The sequence below is a fragment of the Tamandua tetradactyla genome, chromosome 1 (assembly GCF_023851605.1).
Source record: "Tamandua tetradactyla isolate mTamTet1 chromosome 1, mTamTet1.pri, whole genome shotgun sequence".
In the NCBI taxonomy this organism is placed as follows: Eukaryota; Metazoa; Chordata; class Mammalia; order Pilosa; family Myrmecophagidae; genus Tamandua; species Tamandua tetradactyla.
In genome coordinates this window covers 72,729,366-72,753,028 of record NC_135327.1, presented here as the reverse complement: position 1 = coordinate 72,753,028, position 23,663 = coordinate 72,729,366, and the positions used below count along the sequence as shown (strand labels likewise).

The 23,663-nt window shown below is 41.0% G+C and overlaps 1 protein-coding gene across 4 annotated transcripts in view; it reads left to right on the top strand.

Moving 5' to 3' along the window:
- Window positions 1–23,663, top strand: part of DDC (dopa decarboxylase) — a 113,437-nt gene that overhangs the window by 10,736 nt on the left and 79,038 nt on the right. For 3 of the 4 annotated variants that reach the window (XM_077119296.1, XM_077119307.1, XM_077119305.1), the window contains 3 exons: window positions 9,625–9,855; window positions 14,967–15,080; window positions 18,095–18,214. In XM_077119296.1, the coding sequence (XP_076975411.1) occupies window positions 9,655–9,855; window positions 14,967–15,080; window positions 18,095–18,214 (435 nt within the window). In that variant the 5' untranslated portion in view covers window positions 9,625–9,654. The remainder of the gene's footprint in view (window positions 1–9,624; window positions 9,856–14,966; window positions 15,081–18,094; window positions 18,215–23,663) is intronic. The other variant, XM_077119308.1, reaches the window with a different exon arrangement.

Genomic DNA, 23,663 nt, shown 5'->3' with positions numbered 1-23,663 from the left:
AAGTTTATTCTCGAATGTCGGTTCACATCAGTGGGACCATACAGTATTTGTCCTTTAGTTTTTGGCTAGACTCACTCAGCATAATGTTCTCTAGGTCCATCCATATTTTGTAAACTTTTGACAATAGTGAAAATGAATGAGAATGATAAAATTCAATGTTAATAGAAATTGGTGTTCCTGTTTACCACACTTTGATGGTGGAAAACATTATATGCCATTCTTATATTTCTGGAAAGAAATTTGGCAACATTCATGAAGAATTGTGAAATTCACACCTCTTAATTCCAATTTTGGAATTAATATCTTTGAAGGAAAATTTAAAGGAACATTTGATGAAATAGAACATTTTACTTATGGCAATGCTATTCATAATACCAAACAACTGACAAGCCGTAGGGAGGTAAACATTGTCACAGTCACACTATGAAATCCCTGATCTGCAGGAATTAATGACGGCAAATATGTGTATTATTGTAGCATAATTCTGCCTGTTATAATTATGCATATGGGATGGATGCTAAGTGAAAAATGGATTCTAAATAATGTGCATTTCTTTTTTTTTTTTTTTTTTAAAGGAAAGACAGAGAGAAGGAAGGAAGGATAGAAGGAAGGAAGGAAGGAAGAAAGGGAAACATTTTTAAACATTTTCTTGTTTTTATTGTATTCTGTTTCTCCGTTTTTGTTACATGGGCTGGGGCCGGGAATCGAACCGAGGTCCTCTGGCATAGCAGGCAAGCACTTTGCCCGCTGAGCCACCGCGGCCCTAATGTGCATTTCTTGATTAAAACTATTTAAATGATCTAAAATTAGGAGTAAGTTGGAGTAATATAAAAGAGTAAAATGTCCCTGACATTCTTTATTTTCCTTTTGGAATTTCTTAAATTGTGAATTTTTACAGACAGCTTTGTATTGGGTCACAAAACGGTTACAGAGATATGAATGGAAATCCTATTTTCTCATGAGAGTAAAATTGAAAATTGTGACATAAACTTCTTTATGACTTCTTTCCATAGAGAACTGGTAGCCAAGAAAATACTCAGAGAGGGACATTGTTTATTAAGCAGGGAATGAAGAAGAAACAGTGGAGCAAAGTTCCTTTTTCTTTCATGTTCACAAAGGAGTTCCCCTGGAGTTGGATCTGTGACTAGCATGGATGTTTTCTTCTGCTTCTCTTGTGCTATGCGGGGTGTTCCTATCACTACTGAATGATCTGCCCTGCTCAAAAAAAGAGGCTAATGCCTTTATTTCATAACATTAATAACAAATGGTCAGTGCAGACAGGTTTACAATTCAAAGTGTTTTCACCTGCTTCATTTTACAAATGAGGAAACTGAGGCTTAGAGGGGCCAAGGAATCTGTTGACTGTGCACAGAAACTTGCAGCAAACTAGGATCCAAGCCTCTTTCCTCTGTATCTAAGTCCACTGTTCTTTCTACTCCCATAAATGCTAAGAGGAACACAACATGTAGAACTGTGATGTTGATTATATGATATTACATATAATGCGATATAATTCATGTTATAAGGTATACTTCCACTTCATTGTGATAGGGGACCCTCTCTAAAATTCCAGACCATATAGACCAGCAGGGAGGAGACTTATGGGGTAGTCTATACTCATGAGGTAGAATCCCATGGTCCTGAGCTGAGATCTTTGAGAGATTTCCTCTCTGGATGGAGAACTCCTTAACCTGCATGCCTCTGGCCCATCCTGAAGTGGGGATATAGAAATTACATGCTTTGTACACCTACCATATAACTTACATTGTATCCTCTTCACAATTACATGTGGTGTTTGGTGCTATGGCCATACAGATTGGGCATGGAGGGCTTGGCCATGGTCACACTGCCATCAAAGAGGCACACAGAGGGCGGACAGTAGTGGCTCAGTGGCAGAGTTCTTGCCTGCCATGCCAGAAACCCGGAGCCTGCCCATGTCAAAAAAAAGAAAGAAAGAAAGAAAGAGGCACTCAGAACCAGAGGAGCCTCCTCTTTTCCCAGTTTACCATTTGTAGTGGATATGGCTTATAAACAAGGGAGGTGTTCTGCCCATATGGCCCCGAGGGGACATTCAGGAAATCATTCCTTGGGGAGAAATTGGTTGGTCAAGTTTCTAATTCTCAAGTGAGTTTAGTCGTGATTTTTCTAGGGTTTATCACTCCATACTCATCTGGCCAAATGCCGTTAGGGATGTTCTGTGCCCGTGTTTGAGTTCATTGTGTCAGAGTTCCTGGCCTGGAATCAGGCTGCCTGGTCAAGTTGTGACCCTGCAACTCACTAGTTATGTAATCTTGATCACATTGCTTAGTCTTTCTGTGCCTCAGCTTTCTCAGATATTGAGGGGGATAGTAATAGTCTTGACAAAGTTATTATGAAGGCTGAATAAGAAACTACATGCAAATAACTTGATGTATTACTTGGGATATGTCAGTTCTCAATATAAATGTTAGCTCTTATTTTCTAAATCAATCAGTCCCTGTTTAAATAAGAACACCCAGAGTTACATAAAAGTAATTCTGGGAGTGCAAGAAAGTGGTAAAAGTGTGTCTGTGTGTGTAGTAAGAGGTACATTGGTTAAAATTATTTGAATTATAAACAGAGGAGTTTAATATAAAGAACAAGATACATGGAGTTCTGCTTCAGCTTTACTATCAACTAGCCTCACACCTGGGAAAGTCCTTAACATTTCTGAATTTCATATTCTTCACTTATAAAGTGGGGAGGATAATAGCACCGACATAAAAAAAAAAACATTAAATGAATTAAGCTTGTCAGCCGGTCTTGGGTCTCTTTACTGACAGATCTATTCCTTGCTCTCTCTCTCTCCTCACCTTTGTGGGTTGTGTTTCCCAGGTACCCAGGCTCCTGGCTTCTGGTAGAGTTCTGCCAGTGGGAGGCACTGGTGAGAGCTTGGAGGCAGAGAGCATCCCCCCTTCATTTTGTGACCTGGCTTGGGTCTGTTCTGTGGTGATAGCTCCCAATAGGCAGGCTTTCCAAGGTCTGCTCAGATGTCCTGGGCTTTGGCTCCGGTGGTACAGTCTAATCCCTCTTTCTTCTGACCTAGGGGTGGGAGTGGAAAATTGTGGCTCAGACAGGTTAGGTAACTTCTTTCAGTTACTTCAGTTCACCCAGCTAATAAGTGCTGAGAAGAAGATGCAGATTTAGGACTCTGTATCGGAATTCACTTTCTCTTCCACCAAACTGCTTCCCAGAAATACATTCTTTATAGTGCTGCAATATCAACATTCTTTTCTACCATGTGAGTGAACGTACAAAGTTTCTCTCTTTATAGTTTTTAATATTTACACACTGAGCTCTTTACTGACATAAAATCTTCATAAAAGATTGATATTCTGAGGAATGCTGGAAGAGTCTGGTCCCAGGTATTTAGAGCAAGGAGTTTTGGGAGTAGTGTTCTCCAAGAAAAGCAGTTAGATAAAAACACAGACCTTAACACTAAATTCTTGCTCCAGTTCCATGACCATCAGCTCATTAAAGAATCTGAGAATTACTTTTCATGATCTATGTTTTAAAGACTGGAAAAAAAACATTGACGGCAATGCGTGAGATTTCCGTATTTTAAACAGATGAGCTTGAGAGTCATGGAGGATAAGTATGAGTGGAATAATAATTTATATAAGGAAAGGAAGGAAGGAGCTGATAATGCTGGTTCTTTAAAGCCACAAGTTGAGGTATTTCTTCTCAGTCTTAGTTAATACAGTTTTTTAACTGAATAACAACTCTATGTCAGGCACTTAAACCATGATCTCGTTTAATCCTTCCAGCAGCCCTATGAAGTTGGTATGTTCACTCATTCTTATTTTTACAAATGTCAATAAGGAGCCTCAGAAGGATTTAGAAATATACATGGTCACAGAGAAACTGAAAGAGGGGGACAATGAAACTCTTGACCTTGGATCTGTCCAGTGCTTCATACTTACCTCACAGCCTCTCATGAGCTTATTTGAGTTATTCATAGGCTTCACAGTCAGTGACAAAAATGCTAACTTAAGCCTTATAAATGACTCATTGTGTAGCTAAAGTCTTAAGAGTGAAAAAAGACCTTAGAGGATCTATTGTATTTTTTTTTTTTGCAGTAAGTTATTAGAAAATGCTCATCTCTAAAAATATCTTTATTGTCTTGGTTTGTTGGAAACAATTCTCTTCTTGGTCTAGTTTTGCTCTTTGAACCCACAAATTAAAAAATATATCTATTGCCTTTCCTAGGTCAGCTCAAGCAGCCAGTCAATTCAGGGGAAAATCAGCCAAATTCGTTTTGTGCTTAGATGTATAAATATATGCTCAAGGGAAAAGAGTGAGACAAGTCCCAGAGAAGAAAGTGTTTCTTGAAACATAAATTGTGGTTCTTTTTTTTCCAGAAATAGTGTAAAAAATTGCTGAACACTTTTCATCAAGATAGAAAGTGAAAGCCAAGAAAAGTGGAAGGAAGCTTCCCAGGGTTTGAAGCAAAACCATTCTTTGTGTACAATCAAGACAGATCCCAAGTTCTTTGTTGCATTCTCCCCTTCCCTCCCCCCAGTAATAAATAATAAACATGTAAGGATAAACTCGCACTCTAACTCAAGCAGTTGGGCTTGGTTGATCTGGTGGGTTTCAGTTTGTAATGATGAGTAAAAAGTTCCGCCTTGAGGCCTCCTGGAAGCTCAGTCCCCTCCCAGCATACCACCAATAAAAGTGTCCTCTAGGAGGCTGCATTGGAGGTTGGACAAATGGCTGTGGCAGAGGTTGGATTCCAGTTATGAAGGGAGTGGGATATTTCCAACTCAGACGATGGGGACTGGTAGGACCAGAAGAGAGGGAAACACAGTGGGTCCAGACTGTGGAAATCAAGTTGAATATGAAACTAGGGGACTAGAGGCTGGCAATGAACCAAGATACGAGAGGCCACAAGTGGAAGTGGGTTAGCATTTAATTGGGGGTGGGAGACTGGTTGATCCTGAGCTGTTCTTGTCTCCTGAGGCTTTTTTTTGGATGCATATATGTGATCAGCAGTGAATTTTGGTTGTCTTAAAGTTAGAATATAGGGTCTAGTATAGTATAGTATAGTTCAGAAATAAAATGTTCAGATGACCTAGAATTCATGTTCATTCATTCATCATTCAGAAAACATTCATAAGGTACTTACTGTGGTTGAGGGCCTGTGATTTGTCCTGAGAATGCAGCAATAAAGGAGATGAGGACCCCACTTGGAGATGCCTACAGTTAGCAAAGGATGTCAGTAGAATGATAGATTATATAAAAATAGTGCCATAGGTCACTTAGGAGGTATGAGGGAGTGAGAAATGGTACACAGCTTTTTGAAGTAGGTGGGGCTAGAGTTGTGCTATCACAAATATAGTAAGTTGGGCCCAAAGTTCAGAAGCAGGCTGTTTCATCAGGTGCACGTGGCAGATGACAAGGTCTGCACATCAAATACTGTGGTTTGCAGCTGCTGCCAGTGCTTTGATCAGTTATGTCAACAGAAGCTCCTTCAAGGGCCCAGAACAGCCTAAGCCACAGCTTATCATAGTCTACATCTGCCAGCCAATATTTGCCCAGCTCGGGTGCATGAAATATCAAACAGCTACAAAATGAACACAAGATGCTCTAGGGCTTTGCACTTAGAGTCTTCTAGAAAGGTCTTTGTGGGAAATTATCCACAAATAAATGACTTAAAGGGTCTGAAAATAATAACCAGGTCCTATCTTACACTTTGACCAGCCGTATTTCTTTTAGTGGAAAGTTTTATGTGTGGTGTTTTTTTTTTTCCCTTTATACATCCTGTTTGTTCTTACTGTTTCATTTCATTAAGAAAAAGCAATTGATCCTGTAAGAATCAAACACCTTTCTCAGTTTTGCACAACTCTTTATTCTGAGACTTCAGCTTTCCACATTGAGAGTGCTGCCCTTCATTAGTGCAAATAGAGATTACTAGACTGTTTGCTTAAAGAACTATTTCTTTTGGTCATGCAGAAGGGAAAAATCATAAAGGAAAAGATTCTGAGATTTGACCACATAAAAATTTAAATTGTATATGTTAGAAAAAATTTTAAACAAAATTATATCAAATAAAAATGAGAAAAGTATCTGAAAAACACATCAGAGACAGAAGGATGGAAGTAATAATATTTTAAGAGCTTTTAAAATTAGATAAGAAAATCTAGCACCGTAGTACAAAATAATATAATGATAAGCAATTCTTAAAAAAAGAAATACAAATGACAAAAAAAGAGAAAACTGTTATCATCATTAATCAAAGCAAAATAGATAATTTATTCCTATTAGTCTAGCAAAATTGAAAATGAATACTAAAACCCAGTATTGGTGACTATATGGCAAAATGAGTGATCCTATATTTTCCCTGTGGGAGAATAATAACTTGGGGAGAAAAACACATTATGGGGAAGCATTTAACAGTAGAATTTAAAAGCACCAAAAATATTTATAAGTATTTGTTCTAAAGAAATTATAAGCCTTCATTTTTAGGAATTTTTTAACACAAAGCAAAGTTCAAAAACGTCAATACAAGATTGTACATTTTGTTCTCAGTTAAGGAAAATGAGGTTTTGCAAGGTAGTGATTTTCTGCAAGCCCTACTGCTGATAAATATTAGAGTCAGTTCACCCTCACTTCTTCGACTCATGATCCTAGAATGTTTACCAGTGGGGCTACTGAGTCTTTTAATTGATACTGGTAAAAATCAGAAATGATCCAGATGTTTGACAATCCACATGTGAAATATGTTGTTGTCATGAGAAATCATGTGACTGAAAAGTATTTTTCAACATGGGAAATGTACTCAATAATTTCTTATTAAAGAAAGCAGTTTAGCTAAAGGATATACAATGTGATAAAGTTTTGGTTGAATTTGAATTAGAATTGCTTCCATTTGAGGCAAAAACAAAGTTTCACTCTGTGTAAAATTTGAAATAGAATCATTTCAAATTAAATATTAATTTTGAACCTTACAGACATAGGGAGTTGTAAACTAGAGTCTATTACAATGTGGCTGTGCCATTCTAGCTTGTAAGCAGGACCCCAGGTCCTCCTTGATCTTAGCTTATAAAGTACAAAGGTGCATTAAAACCTCATACACTCACTTTGGTTTATCTCATGAGGTTATTTTAGCATTGACTGTTGCTATTATTTAAAATGCTTTTTATATCCCAATAACTCACTAGCTGAAAAATATGCCCCCAAACAATATCTTTGAAGAGAGAGTTTGATCCAATAAAATCTAAGAAACCTAAAAATTGCCATACCATGCCTTCATGCCATTCATTTAGCAGGGAACACATGAGAGATATTGCTAAGGAAAGCTAAAGCATCTTTAAACACAATCACCTTAAAGCCCACAAAAATTGTAAAAGAAAAAACAAATCCCAGACAAACGATAAAATGGAAGAGGTGCTAGAAATAAGAAATCAAAATTATCACCCCCAGGGATGAATCCAGACCTGGCACTGTGGGATCAATAATTCTATCCTGATCAAGAGAGGGAAAAGAAGTGTAATTAATAAAATATCAGTGACAGAGAGAGTTCAAATAGAGTCAAGAGGCTACTCTGGAGTTGCTCTTATACAAGCATAACCTGCCAACCCCCAACCAGGACCATTCCAGCCAATCTTAAAGAACACCTAAGGCAATATATAAGATTCCACAAGGGTTCCATGCACTAGAGTAACCTTCCAGAAACCCACAACCTCTAGATGGGTCCCTGGTCCAGATAAGTCCTGAAACCTAGCCTAGCCTCTCCAGAACATCAGATAGTTCCATCTCCCTACTCCATATTAGTTACAGACCCTTTCAATATGAAAAATTTAGAATTACCATAGCCCAAACACCCCTAAAGAGAGGGACGGAAAGATCAAAGGTGATGGTGGAGTTACGCAGAGAAGATAGGATTTAACAAATGAATATGAATGCTGAATCATTAAATTGATATCTCTTTTAGTCTCCAGTATTTTAGAGGAGCTAGAAGTAAAAACTGAAAATTGTGAAATTGCAACCTGTGTCAAATTCTGAAATATGTTTTATAACTAATTGTGGTGCTGTACTTTGAAATTACAGCTGTTTTGTATATATGTTGTTTTTCACCAAAAAGGAAGGAAAAAAAGTCGATTGTGATGATAAAAAATATTTAAGCCCTCTAGCCTATATTCTGGAGCAGCTAGAAGGAGACATATGAGAGGATCATATGGTAACCCATGACATACTCTGGGATCTGTCCTGTAACTAGTTGTTGAGCAATGCTTTGTAAAACTATTGCTTTTTTATTTGTTTGCTTTGTATATATGTTATACTATACAATGAAAAAAGTAAAAAAAAAAAAAAAAAGATTATCATCATCACTATTTACTGTGGATGTAGGTCCATTCTCCCCCCACCCCCCCCCTCCCACCCCACCGCCTGCGCCACATTTATTTATTCCCTGAGGAAAATTTGCAAGCTTTGAATTGTTAGAAGGATTCAGGGGTGCATCCCTTGCTTAGAATACAAATGTCTCTTATAAACAAAAGACAAATTCTGGAAGAACATGTGCCACAATTTGGGATAGTAGGATACTAGGTGAATACTTTTGTGTGTTGTCCAAGTTTTCTGTTTTGAGAATATATCATTTATGTAATGAGGGAAAATATTATTGTTTTTGAAAAGCATATTATATATAGGGGTGTGGTTCCATCTAGTGATGGAAAGGAAGAAACTAATATTGGTAGAGGTTTATGGTGATCTAGGTGCTGGGCTGTGTACATGACAACCGTTGTGTGCTTATGTCTGTCTTAGTTTGCCAGGTTGCTATAACAAATGCCACACAGTGGATTGGCTTAACAACTGGAATTTATTGTCTCATGGTTTGGAAGGCTAGAAGTTCAAAATCAAGGTGTCAACAAGACCATTTCTTCCCAAATTCTGTACATCCTTGTGTTTCCTTGGTTCACATCTCTGCCTCTGTCACATGGTATTCTCTCTCTCTCTCTTCTGGTATCTGCTCTTCTCATTTCCTGTGACTTCCAGCTTCTGGCACTTCCCTGTGGCTTTCTCTGACTTCTGGTTTCTTCTCTTTATAAGGCCTCCAGTAAGATAGATTAAGACCCACTCTGATTCTTTTAAGTCACACCTTAACTAAAAATAACATTCTCAGAAACCATCCAGGTCACACACCCACAGGAATGCAGATTAAGGTTAAGAAAATATATTTTGTTGGGGTACATAATTCGATCTACTACAATGTCTTCATACCTTCTGGAGAGGTCAACACCATTATCTTCATTTCTCAGATAAGTAGAGAGAGGCTAAAGGGGTTAAAACTCCTGTTTTTTCCAAACTGCTAGTAAGGGGTAAAGACAAGATTTGAACCACATTTATCATTAAAGCTGGGATAGATCGTGGAAATAAAGAGACATTGTTTCACCTTTAGTTGATAGTAGAATAAGCTTTTTGCCTGAGTCTCCTGATCTAGATTTTCACCATATCCAATCATGGAAGTAAAATGTTACTGGCTTGGGTCTCCAGGATATATGCACCACTCCCCAGTGGCCCTAAAGTCAGCTTCTTTAAAATTGTCCCACCACAGTTTAGAGGTTGTAATGTTTGCCGGTTACTTTCTTTTCTCTCTACGTGTAGTTTTATCACAACTAAAGAAGTCCAGTCACCATGGATACAAGTGAATTCCGAAAGCGAGGGAAAGAGATGGTGGACTATGTGGCAGATTACATGGAAGGCATCGAGAGACGCCAGGTATACCCCGATGTGGAGCCTGGCTACCTGCGCCCTCTGATCCCAGCCGCTGCCCCCCAGGAGCCAGAAACCTTTGAGGACATCATTAACGATGTTGAGAAGATTATCATGCCAGGGGTAAGTCTGTACCTGGAGCAAAAGGAAAATTTAAGTCCATGTCAGAGTTCAGAGAACAGGAGGGCCAACATTTATTTGGCACCTACTTGGCATCCAGTGATTGGCATCTATTATCTCATTAAATCCTCTGACACATTTAGGGCATTTTTATTGTTTCTCTTGAGGAAACTGAGACTCAGAGAGTAGGTGATTTGCCTAAGGTCATACAGCTAGTAAGTGATAGAGCCGGGATTCAAGCCCAGAAGGTGTGGACTGCAAAAGCAAAGAGTAAATTGCCTAAGACTTCAGGCTCATAGAGTGAGTTGCTATTCAATGGTCAGAGGAAACAGGCCATTAATGGCTGCTTTCAAAGTTAATGAATTGCTTAAAATAAAGCACATCCTTACCATTCTTGTGTTTAGCAAAGGGTAAATTATACCTATTGAAGATATTATTTTATTTGAGAATGGGCCACGTGGTGTTCATTCTCCCCCAAAGCAGGCCATTTTATTTGAGGTCATGTAGTTATGGCAGAGGAGCAGGAATCAGCAACACAGCCAGTTTCCATCCCTGATACTCACCCAACAGGGAAGCAATAGCTCTAGTGTGAAAGAAACCTCATTCAGCTTCATGTGTCCACAATAAGATTTTCCTTGCCAAGGAGTGACCATTCTTATTTCTAGAGTGAACACATATATCAGGATGGTTAAACCTGCCTTTGAATGTAACTAATTCCATTTTGGCCAGCACTGTGAATATTCAGACCTGGCATTGGTTGAATTCGTAATTGCTTTGACCATACAGCACTTCAACAGATGATCAGACAAGGAGAAAAGGACATGTGCTTTTCAGAGTAGGAAGGATCTCAAATCTCAAGTCCCACTCTCTCATTTTCAGAACCTTGAGGCCCTGAGAAAGCCCTGAGCAGCAGGTCCTACTTGAGCTGTGGCTTGGGGCCGGTGACCCTCACTGATCAGTTCTTCAACCCCAGTTTGCCTCTCTCAGACCTACTGCTTAGATTCCATCTCTTCAGATTTGCACTTGACATTTGTGCTTTGAGTGAAGCACAGGATTCCTGTTCTCACATAGAGATTGTGCAAACAAACTAAGCCTTTTAGCATAAAACCCTTCCGAGGGAAGAGGTGGTTAAATGTCAAGCAGCGGGCATATACGAGATGGTAGAATTTGAAATCTTCCTGCCAGGCAGGATTTTGCCTGAGGTCCTCTCCAGGCCCTGCTTCCGCCTAGTCCCTGCAGAGAATGTTATCAGAGAGAAGGGCCAAGGAGAAACACAGGAAACTCATCTAGCTCTGTCCAGGCAAATCCATTTCAATTTTAGCAGAGAGTAAAATTGAACAGTGAACCATTTTAGCTACAAGCCCCTTGTCGAGCAAACTCCTAGCTTCAGAAGCTGAGGATCAGCGAGCCAGCTTATAGGCACAGAGCCCTTGATATCTAGCTGCAAATCCCAGCCACCTCCTTATCCTTCCCCTCATGTCTGGTGTCCAAGGTTCACCTGGCCTATGGCTCCTTCCTCAGCAACTTTGACACTCCTTCCTCAACCATCTCATCCTGCCCTAGCTTGGACCCACAGCCTCCTCTGCCTCAGCATCCCCTTGACCTCATTTCTCCCACTTCTGCCTACTCCTCTAATCTCTTTCCAGTGTCATTTTCCTATTAAAACAAGTCCATTTCACCAATTCCATGATCAGCAATCTTCAGTGGTTCCCAATGGCCCCTTAGTTATATCATGTCTTTAATCCTCTGATTTCAATCCCATACACACTGTCCACTTGCCTCCCCAGATCTCCAAAACACAACTCACAGTTCCTTTACTCTTGCTGGTCAGAGCCACAGCTTAATGGAAAAAGCTGTCAGTTATGGAAAGCATTATTAAGCACCTACTGTGTTAAGTATTATGCATTATTTGTACTCCCACTTAATCCTTATGACCACCCTGTAACATGGTATCCCTTTCCATCAGATGAGAAACTGTGGTTTACAGTCATGGCTAACTTCCCAGTTGCTATGTGGCATATAGAGATTCATTCTTAGGTTCCTCTGACCTTAAAGCCTGGCTCCTAACCTGGAGTGGACATGCACCCTGCTCCTGGCCCTCAAGTGAGATTAAATGTCACCTCTTTCCAAACTGTCCTTGGGTCAAGAGAGGCCTCCTGCAAGGCACCTGGTCTGGAACACTTCTCTGAGCTGTGAGTCATCCTTGTTATCCCCAGGCATAGAGAAACAATTCCTTGAATTAAAAAAGGATGACTAAATATACTGTGAGTTTTTTTTTATGAAACCGAAAGCTTTTTAAATTGTTGATTCTAAAATCATGTCTCTATGTTTACCATTCATGGGACAGATATTAATACTTATTCTTTTATTTCTCATCCATTTGTTTTCTGAGCACTTGGTAGGTGCTGAGAAGAAGAGTAACACACAATCCCTGTCCTCAGGCAGCTACCAGTCTGATTGGGGAAACAGACACAAAGCACTTAAGTCATAATAAGAGAGACATAATGGAAGAGAGGGAACTGGCTCCATTGAAGTCTGGGAGAAGCCAAGGGAACCGCCTCCAGCCTGGAGGAGCCCGTAAGCCCCCCCCCCCCCCCTGCTTTCAGCTATCAAATCAGGTGTTGTGTCAGAAGCACAAATGATGCTGAAGGGGAAGGAGAGAATCACCTTTTTTTGTCTGTTTGACCCTTAACCTCTGTACCCGCTTCCACCCAGCTAGACAAAAGATGCTGGGGCAGGGTATACACTACCAGGGCAGGAGCCTGCCTGTGAATTCTAGTTCTGCTACTTGCTGGCTGTGTGATTGCAGGGAGCTTATAGATGCTAGCTGAGTCTCATTTGCAGAAGTATGAGAGTATGTTTCTAATGTGGCTGAGAATATTAATTGAAAGTAAATACAAACACACCAGTATCCTCAGTTAAGAATCTGTCTTATCTTTCCAGGTTCTAGAGGGCAGGTGGGTAGAGAATAGAGATGAAGAAAATCTGAGGTCACTGAGTGTCCAAAAGTAGGGACTGTGGGCTGCATTCTGACTTTCTTGGGCCCCTGTCTCTATAAAAAGAAAAAATGTCCTGTTTTACGAAGACATTGGTATAAAGATGTACATATTAACATTATACATCAAGATTTGTTCTCCACACCTAGAGTCTTTTTTTTTTCTCTTCTGATTTTAAAAGAATTCAGCTTCACCACTTCCCTTTCTCCAGACCATCTTTGGGGACTTTTCAGTCTCCCACAACCTTATCTAATCTGTGCCCCCTACTAAAATGTCCATCTTCTTCATTGGCCCTAGACACCACATTGGTGAAGGCTTCCCTGACTCCATTTTCTGCATTCCCACAGGCCACAGCAGCAGCCCCTTCTTTCTCATGCGTATATACTACCACTACACTCCTGGGCTGAATTTATATTTTTATTCTCTGGGATCCTATAACATTATCTATCTCCCCACCCCAACCACCGCATCCCAGGAACCTCCACTGCTGGCTTCTCAGTCTTTCTGAGCCCTGCCTTCTGCCCTTGCCCTAGCAGATATGGGAGTAGCCATGGTTGCCAAAGAACTGGTCTTATGTCTCCATGACCAATCAGTCCTGCTGAACCCTCCTGGATCTCAGGAAGCACTACTGCTCTGTTCCCTTCATCATCAAGGAGACCCCCAGACCATATCTTGGGCAATGTGCAGTTGATAACTAGTGTGATCAAATGTTTAGATGTTTGCCCCAGATTGTAGGAAAAAGACTAATGTTGACTGAACAGATCTATGGCCTCTGGGGATACTATAACTGGAAGACATACTGGGGTCCATCCTTCCTTTAAACCTTAGGGGATATTGGATCCTGAAGGGATCCTCTATTGCTGAGGTAGCCCAGACAGTCTGAGACATGACAAGACTTGCATTTGGGTGCTCTTTCAATGCCCCTGAGCTCAGGTGCACTGGATGGAAATTGCTCAGAGATAAAGGGAAGAGTGGTAGCTGGATCCTGCCTCTTAGATAGCAACAAGGAGTTACAAACCTCAAGCCTGAATTATGATCCCTGGTACTTTCTCCCCTGCACTGGGTGGTGGAGCTGGTGTTTCAGAGCTTTATTCCATTCTCACCGGACAGATGTATAACTGGCAAGAACAAATTAGAGAATCAAAAAGTGGGTTACATACCTTCATTTTCTTTCTTTCCTCCTCTGATCATCTGCCCAGTCTCTGAGATGATCCCAGCCTGTCCTTTGTTAGTTCTCCCCTCCCCCAGCTAGGGAGACAGAGGCTCCCCCTCCCCTGAATAAATGTGTCCCTACCTTCCCTACTCTCCCTGTACCACCTTTATCTCCTCCTGACTCCCTGGCCTTGCCATTGCATCCCAGGCATCTCTTTACCCTGAGATCACTTCAGAGCAGAAAGTAGTGACTGCCTGTTCGTGCATCTACTCCCCTGCTCCACCTAAGCTCCTTGGTGGCAGAGATAAGGTGGGATTCATCTTTTCCTCCCGCCTCACCCAGGGCTAGGCACCTAGCGGTAGTTCCCTACATTTATCTGGCTGTGCTGGAGAAGACATGGTGAACAGCTCATGGCCAGAGCAGGAGGGTAGGAATAGAGTGACAGGGATGGAGGGACAGAGGAGGCAAAAGATATGGGAGTGGTAGAGAGACATGCTTGGCAGAAGGGTGCAGAGTGTTGTGGAGAGGAAGGAGGTGGGATAAGACTACAATGTGAGCATGGAACCTAACAGAAGAGGCCTAAAAACCACACTTCTTAATGCAGATGGGATAGGGTACCTAACAAGAATTTAAAACCTGATGTTATTTTTATAGACTATATTTTTCACTTTTTGTATGTTTATTTTTTATTTATGGCAAATGATGATTTTCCACTCTAGGGATGTAAAGTTTTCTTCTTAGGTAATGAATATATTTAAGTAAGAAAAAAGAGGGAATCAGTTTACAGTAGTTACTGTAAAGGGGTTATCAAAAGAGGGTACTGTAATGGCTGTAATTTGGGGAATGGCACTAACCAAAGCCAGGCCTGGACACATTGGCAGCTGGGGCCAAAGGGTAACTGGGTCCTGTGCAAGGGTGGCTCCCCTGGGACCCTGAATAATTAACTGGCTCCATCTCCCACTCAGGTGACTCACTGGCACAGCCCGTACTTCTTTGCCTACTTCCCAACAGCCAGTTCCTACCCAGCCATGCTTGCGGACATGCTGTGCGGGGCCATCGGCTGCATTGGCTTCTCCTGGGTGAGCACTAGATGATGCCGAGGGGTGGGTTCTGCTGTGGTGGGGGTCCAGGTCATGGAATTATGTCCCTGCTTCCATCTGGCAACTTGTAGGACGTGAACAGAGGGCAGCACCACCCATGGGCAGGGGGGGATACATCAGCAAGGAGGGAAGGAGGATTCATCCCAGGAGAGGGTATCTTATAAAGGAAATGAAATTTGAGATAGAAGGAAATAGCAGACACAGATTGGGAGTCTTTTGGGAAAGGTCCCAACAAAGAAAAACCAACTCAGCATAGTGGTGCTTTTGGAAGCACTTGGTGTGAGTTAAAATCACAGTCTCCAAGGCCCTGGCATTTTTGCATCCAGAGCCCAGTGATCTGCATTCTAACAAAAAGACCAGAGGGATTCTATACACTCTTAGGTTTGTGAAACGTGTCTCATTCCATTTGTTTTCAAGCAGGGCTCCCCACCCATCAGAAATGTGGAGTGCTGGCAGAGCAGGGCTCTCTGGAAATGGAACCCTGTTCCAGAATACACCAAAATTCCCACCTAATTTGGGACAAAATGTCAGAAAAGATCCCTGCTCAGAAGAAAGGGTAGGGCTGGCTCTTCCTTGTGGCTCCTTCCTTCCAGATACAGTGCAGCGGAAAGGATTCCTTCCTTTCTAAGCACAGAAGGCTCTGCAGGCTGCTGATTGACTATTTCAGGAACCACAGAATACACACACAGGGGAATTCTTCAAAGATCAATGTTTGTCTTTGCCTTTAAGTCCAGCATGTCCATATTGTTGGTACTTTGGAGCTTTATAGGCTCTTAGGAGTTGATGTATGCTGGACAAAGTTACCAATATCTGTAAAGGAGATAATGGTTTATGAATTTGCTTCATGAACCTGCAGGAGTCAGCAGAGCCAATTTCTGTTTCCCCCACCCAGTAAGGTTGGTTGTTGCTCGGTAGGCAGGTTAAAAATGACACCCATCTCCCTTCACTGGGGTCTCTGCCTCCTCCTGTCTAGTCCTCCAAGGCCACCTCCCTGATGTGCAGAGTTGCAGGGACATGACCAGCATGGGCATCAGTGGTCTCCCATTGTCTCTGCCAATCACACCCTCTTTTAATGGATATTTTCTTTCATAGGCAGCATAACGGATTTCATTTTATTCTTCTGGTCTAGGAGACAGTCTGTCCCTTCAGAGTGACTTGGCATTAATCTCTAATTGCTTCAGTTCTTTCTGAGGACAGTGATTTTTTTTCGGGGGGCAGCGACCTTAGAGAGGTGCCCTCTTGTCTTCTTGCCTGATACCTGTGGCTCTGAATGGGGATTGCAGTTTCCTATAACCGAACATGGGTTTATCCAAGATGGGGTAGAATAGGGAGGCTTACTAGCAGCGAGAAAGTACTTGCTGATTTATTCTTACCAGGAATGGCATTATGATGCTGTATACTCTTCTAGACACAAGAGCATCATTTAGCACTAAAAGGGCCCCAGGCCAACCCTTCACCTCCTGGTATATGGAGAAGGGAAAACCCAAAGCAAAGTCATCCCAGACTTAGAAGGCACAGGCAAATGCCTTCTATGGAGATTTCTATGGAGTGAGTTTCTCTAGGAACAAGGCTCAGATACAATAGAAATTCTCAGCAAATGCACAGTGCAGAGGCTCCGAAAGAGCATGGGAATAGGTCCCATTGTGGTCGGCCCCTGTGGAGGCAGACTACTCGGATCAGGGTCGGTTCATGGCAAGCTCTGCATACCCCCTTCATGTTGGAGATGCATGGCCCTGGGCTTCCTGAAGATTGGGTTTCTATACACCCCAGCAAGTAAGGGAGTCCTGCCACTGAGCAAAAAACATGTATCGTGCAAACTTTGTGCCGGGTTCCTGCCTTGGCAAGCAGTTTGGGCTGTTTATTCCTGGTTTGGGGTTAAAGATTCATTCCATTTTAGTGGGTAGTTTGGTTTTCATAGTTAAGACCTAATGTCTTCTCCAGGCTGTGAAATGGAAACATAGTGAGCCAAACATCTGTACACAAGCAAGTAAGAGGGAAAAGAAGTGGGTTAGGTAAGGGCTGGGAAGTGGATGCCTTGTGTGTCCAAGGCTTCCCAAAACTCCTGACAGATGAAAATTGTCCAGATCTTAGCTCACTCCATTACTCATAACTACTGAGAAAGGTCTACCAGTGAGCCTTAACAGATCCTTCTATAAATAAGGAAATGAATAAATAAGCCAATAAATAGTACCCCTGTAGTTGAGGCATAGGAGAATAAGACTTGACTGTGGTGCTCTATGTGTTCCTTCCAAACCATTCTTCTTAAGTGAGTCTTGGACAAAGAGCACATTTTGGAAACTTGTTTCAGGCATTTGAGTAGCATCTGAGATTGGGTGATTTTGATCTGGTGTTTGATGGAAGATTAAAGCCTGCTGCTACTCCTGAAATTCTGTGACACCTGGCCTGTGCTCAGGCTCCAGCCACTAGAAAGTCAGCAGTGAAGTAGGGTGGGGATAAGAAGGTGCTGATTCCAGGGATGGCTCATAATTCACATCATAGGGCCGGAGTCTATGGGTAGAGAAACGGTGAGGACAGTGGTATCATGAGGTCAAGGAGGAGTTGAAGACAGGCCAACTCTTTCACACAGTCTGGCACGTCACTTCTTGTGACTGATCTGGGATCTGGAATCTTGGCCTCTATGTTTTCCAAGTGGGGAAAAGAGGGCTCTCATTTTTGTACAGTTCTTAGCCCTGTATTTGCTCAGAGCATGTAGTAGTGCTGCTGGGGAAGGGCAAGTACCACACAGCACCCATTCTGTGTACTGTCCTCTGCTGTTCCTTCTCTCTGGAACTCTGTGATAGATAAGCATACCTTAAATCCGTTCTTCAGATGGACCTTGAAAATTGTCTTTAAAAAACTTTGTTAAATTGTTAAACTATAAGTGACAGAAGTTACAAGGTTATCTTCTTTTTATACCCCTTGGTCCAAAGTGGCCAGGGTTCTCAGGGTTTTTGGCTTGCTGTTAAACTCCTTTCCTTCCACTCCCATGCTAGATTGCAAGCCCAGCATGTACAGAGCTGGAGATGGTGATGATGGACTGGCTTGGGAAGATGCTCGAACTGCCGGAGGCATTTTTGGCTGGGGAAGCTGGAGAAGGGGGTGGAGTGATCCAGGTAATGTTATGTGTGTGGGAAGGAGAAGTGTGGCTTTCTGGGCTGCATGGGTTCCACAAAGGGATGACAGCTGCAGATATAATGAAGAGGCATGTGTGTGTCTTTCTGCATCCTCCTATTTCTTCTGGAGAATAAGCAAGACTTGTGAGATAAGCAAAACAGAGCTATTTGGAAAACCCTGGTCTTGGAGTCAGCTGGATCTGGATTTGGATCCCAGCACTTTCTTACTAGCTATAGACAGGTCACTCCCTTCCCTGGGTTTGCAGCAGATAATATAGGAGCTATTGCATGGCAGGTACATCAGAATAAAACAACAACTATAGCTAACATCAATGTTCTATTCTTTGGGTGCCAGCCACCATAGTGAAGCATCTTCATTTAATTTTCACAGCAACCCTGAGTTAGGGGCCATATAAGTTTGGGATCATTCCATTTTGTGGGTGAGTAAACCAAAGCGCCGGGCAGTTAGGTAGCTTGCCCACTGACTCCAGCTGGTGAGTTATAGAGCTAGGACATATTCCCATATCTGTCCATCTCCTGAGCCCATGATCTTCATTCCTCACCACAATGTACTGTACTTAGTACAATAAAAAGCAGTTATGACTATGCTTCAATAGCTAGAAGGCTCCACTTATATGTGAACCAATAGCTTACCTAAATACACTGCTTTTTTTAAAGCACTGATCTAATTCATTCCATTTATTTCATATCCATCTTTGGAGAACAGCTGTGCCAGGCACACATCAGCAAACAAGATGGACACTAATGAGCAGTATGACTGGATTTCTCTTCTACTGGGGTCTAAAAGACAAATGTCACTAGGATGATACGGACTTCATGCATGGTTTTATTTCCCAGCATGGAAGTTGAACTATACTGGAAATGACTGCCTTCCCTTATATCATCTGTGTCTGTGTGAAGTATATGATAATTATGTTGGGAAAGCTTTGTTTACTTTGAATAAAAAGGGATTTCCTTTTCCAGTTGCTGTCTTCTTAAACACTCTGAGAATTAGCATAAGACGATGATTATTCTGCTTACTCAGCAAAGGGAACCCTGAGGAACATATATGTGCCTCATATAAGATCTAGCTGATATCATGGCCCTGAGATTATTCAACCAGACTATGGTTTTAAAACTGCCATGTATCAGTTTTCTGTGGCTGCTGTAACACATTTCAGAGGCTTAAAATAACATCTATTTATTATCTTACAGTTCTGTAGGTCAGAAGTCTGACACATGTCTCAATGGGCTAAAACCAAGAATCATCTGGGATGCATTTCTTCTGGAGGCTCTAGGGGAGAATCCATTTCCTTGCCCTTTCCAGTTTGTAGAGGTCACCTGCATTCCTTGACTTATGTGCACCTCCCTCCATCTTCAAAGCCAGCAACATTGCATCTCTATGACATTCTTGGGTAGTCACAACTCCCTCTGACCACAGCTTTTAGTTATATTGGCAAATTCACTTTTTTCATGTAAGATAAATATTCACTGGTTCCAGGATTAGGAGACGCACATCTTTGGGGCTAGTACTTGCTCCCCACATCCAGTATTCATACAAGTCACTAAAAGTACTTATTTACAATGCAGATTCCTAGCTCCCATCCGTAGAGATTTGAATGTAATAGTGCTGAAATGGGCTCCAGAATCTGCATTCAAGCATGCAAGCTTGGATATTTCTGATGCAAAGATCCCTGAGTACACTTAGATAAAGGAACAATAAGATGACTGATGGCTTAGTTCACTAGTGAGCAAAGGGCCAATGAGGGCAGGCTCATCCCCTTTTCCTCTTCTCTCTCACATTCTTTGGTTAACTCACTGCCTGTCCTACATAAGCGATTCTGAGTTGGTAACTGATGAAAATCAAACATTAGCTATGCTGGAAGCAAACCCTCAATATAATATTGTGAACTCAACTTTTAAACGTGGCAGCAATGATGACTTTTTAGCAAATGCAAAATGCTTATGGGCTGTAACTTCTTCCCCAGAGGTTATTCTACTCAGTTAAGCTTCCTTGACTAAGATCACACGAGAAGCTGTGACCTCCTATGTGCCTGTTACACCTTGAGGAGAGAGGCTGTTGTAAACAGGCCCCAACCAATGTCCTTTTAGCTGTACTTCATCTTAGGGAGGGTGAGGCAGACTACTTTTCAAACCATTAGTACCTTAGTTTTTATTCTCCATGTGACACCATTCCCATTCTTCTCAAATGAAAACGAAAAAAGTTTGAGTGTTGCCACAAGAGACCAAAAAGACAGCAGGAAGGGAAAAGAAAGGAGAACCATGCTATGAAGAGGGGTATTTGGTTTTGACCTATTTGACTCAATTCGAGGTTTGGGGGTGGTTCCAGACTAAACAAGAGCCTGGATGTTGATGGGAGACTTACTTTTTCTTTACAACCCCATACATTTTGCCAGGTTCTGCTTTTTTCATTTGTTCCATTCATTTTCAACCCATAACATTTGGTGAACTGTATTAATCCAATGACTCAGCTTTTTCACCTTGGAAAACTTTTCTTCTATTATGGTGTTTGTGGTTCACTTCTAGCCTGTTGTAAAGCACCCCAGTTTTCTACAAGATTGGGTACTCCTTCTATAAATTTTATCTTTCTTTTGTTATTTTCTTTTTTTGTCATTTTCTCCCCTACATTTTGAGGGGATTTGTTATGCTTTTCTCTACCTCACTATTTCAGTTTTCCATATTGCCAATTTATTGCCTCCAGTATAGATTTTGGTTCTGCTTTCTGCTTAAAAGAATTATTGCCCTTTTTTAATTATGAAAACTGGAAATTCATTGCAGAAAATGGAAAGAACTGGCAGACTTTTTTTTTGTATTTCCTCCCCATATTATTTCAATATATACATATAAACTTATATTTATATCTATGTATAACAAAATTGAGATAACATAATATATACTTTTTTATGTTTGATGTTTTACATACTATTTTGATGTGAACATTTCCCATCATGTAGATATTGTTTGGGAATATTATTACTGCATGATTTACTGTGCAGGGACGTAAAATATATAAATGTACATGAGATGTTTATCCTGTATTAAATGTTCACTCATAAATAATATTTCAGAGGTCTTCCTTTAGCATAAAGTGAAGTAGTTTTCCAAGAAGAATATTAACCTCCTGCTGGAGCTCTTCTGGCTGACTCCATGTTTACCATTCATCCCCCACCTCAATTCCAAAATAATAATAATAAATAGTAATAATAATAACAACAATAACAAAATAATAATAAAATAAGATGTGAGTGATTCTGGTTCATTGGATCTTAGAACTAAAACAAATTCTAATTCAATCCTATCTAGCAGCCCAAAATAATTAATTTAATACTTCTCAAGGAATTTTATAAATACCCCACAATCTAGCATTATGGACAACCTTTTCAATACATGAGAAAACTGAAGCTCAGAAAGATGATGTAACTTGCTCAAGGACACACAGCTAATTAAAGTTTCAGCTTGTAGGGAATGAGAACTGGACTGATGTGTCTTATATCCACTCACCACTAGCCATTTGCACTCAGTTAGCGTGTCCAGAGGTGTGCATGCTACCATGGGGTTAAATTTTCCAATAATCTTTTTGTTAAAGACCATTCCATTTTCCAGAGCCAACAGATTGACATCCAAGCATTGGCTAAGAATAATCTTGGCATCTCTTGGTGTGCTGGTTTCTGTAGCCCACGCTTCCACACAAGCCCCCTTAGGGCCTGATCCACTTGATATTTGAGGAAGGAAAGCAGGCTATTATGTCTGTGTTTACAGCAGGAAGCCTCAGCCCTCTCAGCTGACAAGACTGATTGTCTGTAATTTGTGAGGCCCCAAAGAGTAGCTGTGTTTGATGACAGCTCATAGGTTGTGAGCTGCAATGGACATGAAGCTAGGCTGTGTTATTGATCCCCTTGGAGCAATAATCATAGCTGCTGGGTGACAGGGCCATGATGGGTGACAGGCAGGGGACCATCAGAGTCAAATGGCAAGTCATCATCTCAAGGCTGGGTAAATGCGGCCTGTGAAATTTCTCTTAATTGAGTTTGAAAAATCTTGTGGAAGAAAAGCCAATTTCTCACCACATGTGGGGGACTCTTGAAAAAGCAGAAGATAAAAGGGTGTTTCCACTCCCAGCATCAGCAAACCTCAGCCTCAAATCTCACCAGCATTTTCTTCTGCCTCTTGAGCAGGGCTTACCATGGCAACCTTTGCTTGCCTGCAGTAAAGCAAAGGTATCATTACCACTCTTAGTGCACAGAATAGTCACCCTACCCTCTCTTCCTTCTGCAAAGCTCTGTTTCCAAAAAGGGAAGAGAAATCCTCCTCACTTCCCATTGGAGTCTGTCAAAACACATTGGCAACCTTGGAGCAGTTGATTTTTGCATACTCTACTGACATTTGTTTCATTAGAATGTTATTATACATGTATTATTATTACTATTACTTCTTGTCTGAGGAAGGAGAATTTTTTTTCAGGACATAGAGCCCCAAGGAAAACTCAGAATAAATTGACATGGTGGCTAAGAGCCTTTCATTAAGAATGTGGTTTAGAGGAGAATGAACATGGTATGTGTATGTGTGTATTTAGGGAGCAGGATGAGTTCCAAGGCTTCAAACAGAGGGTAGAGTTTAGATGTGGGAAACAAAAAGGATTATGATCACCAAGAGCTATGCCTTACAATAAACTTTGCATGTTACATCTCCAATTAGAATGAATGAGTCAATGGACCACCTATGACAAACAAATCTAACAAAGGGGTGTGGTGGGGAGAGTTGCTGCTTGAGAGGGATAATAGGGTTCAGGAGAGAAGTGTAAAATATGGTGTCTGCACTAAGGGAGTTTGGAATTTCCTGAGATAGTGACAACTTTGTCAGCCAAATTGTCTTTTACCCTTCTAAAACCAAGTCTGAAATCATTGCTAATGAAAACGTGGCCTAGAGGCAATGAAATATCCATTTTAGATACTGAATGAAGAGGATTACATATCTGTATATTTAAGCCCATACATTAGAGAGATACAGAAACATGAATAAATATACTTATGTTTAATTTTCACCTGCCTCCCAGAAGGATGTGAGTTGGCTTAAAAGAATAAATAAAAGCAGTTAAAAAGTAAAAAAATAAAAATGGGAAATTGGGATTGATGTCTTTAAGATAAAAATATTAACAAAGGAGGTTAGCATTTTTATTTAATCATTTTATTGAATAGTTCTCTGTAAAACTCTAGTCTCTTACAAATCTTTCTCATAGTAAAAAAAAAAAAAAAAAAGCCTTCTTCTATTGTTTCTTTCTAATACCGAGGCCTGGTTAGTTGATAGCTTTCTGCTAGGATTTACTCAAGATTTGATTAATGGGAGCAGACAGAAGGGGAGAAGATATCACGGATGTCTGGGAGGTACCTCAGTGGAAAGAACAGATGCGGCCTCCATCCTATCATGTCAA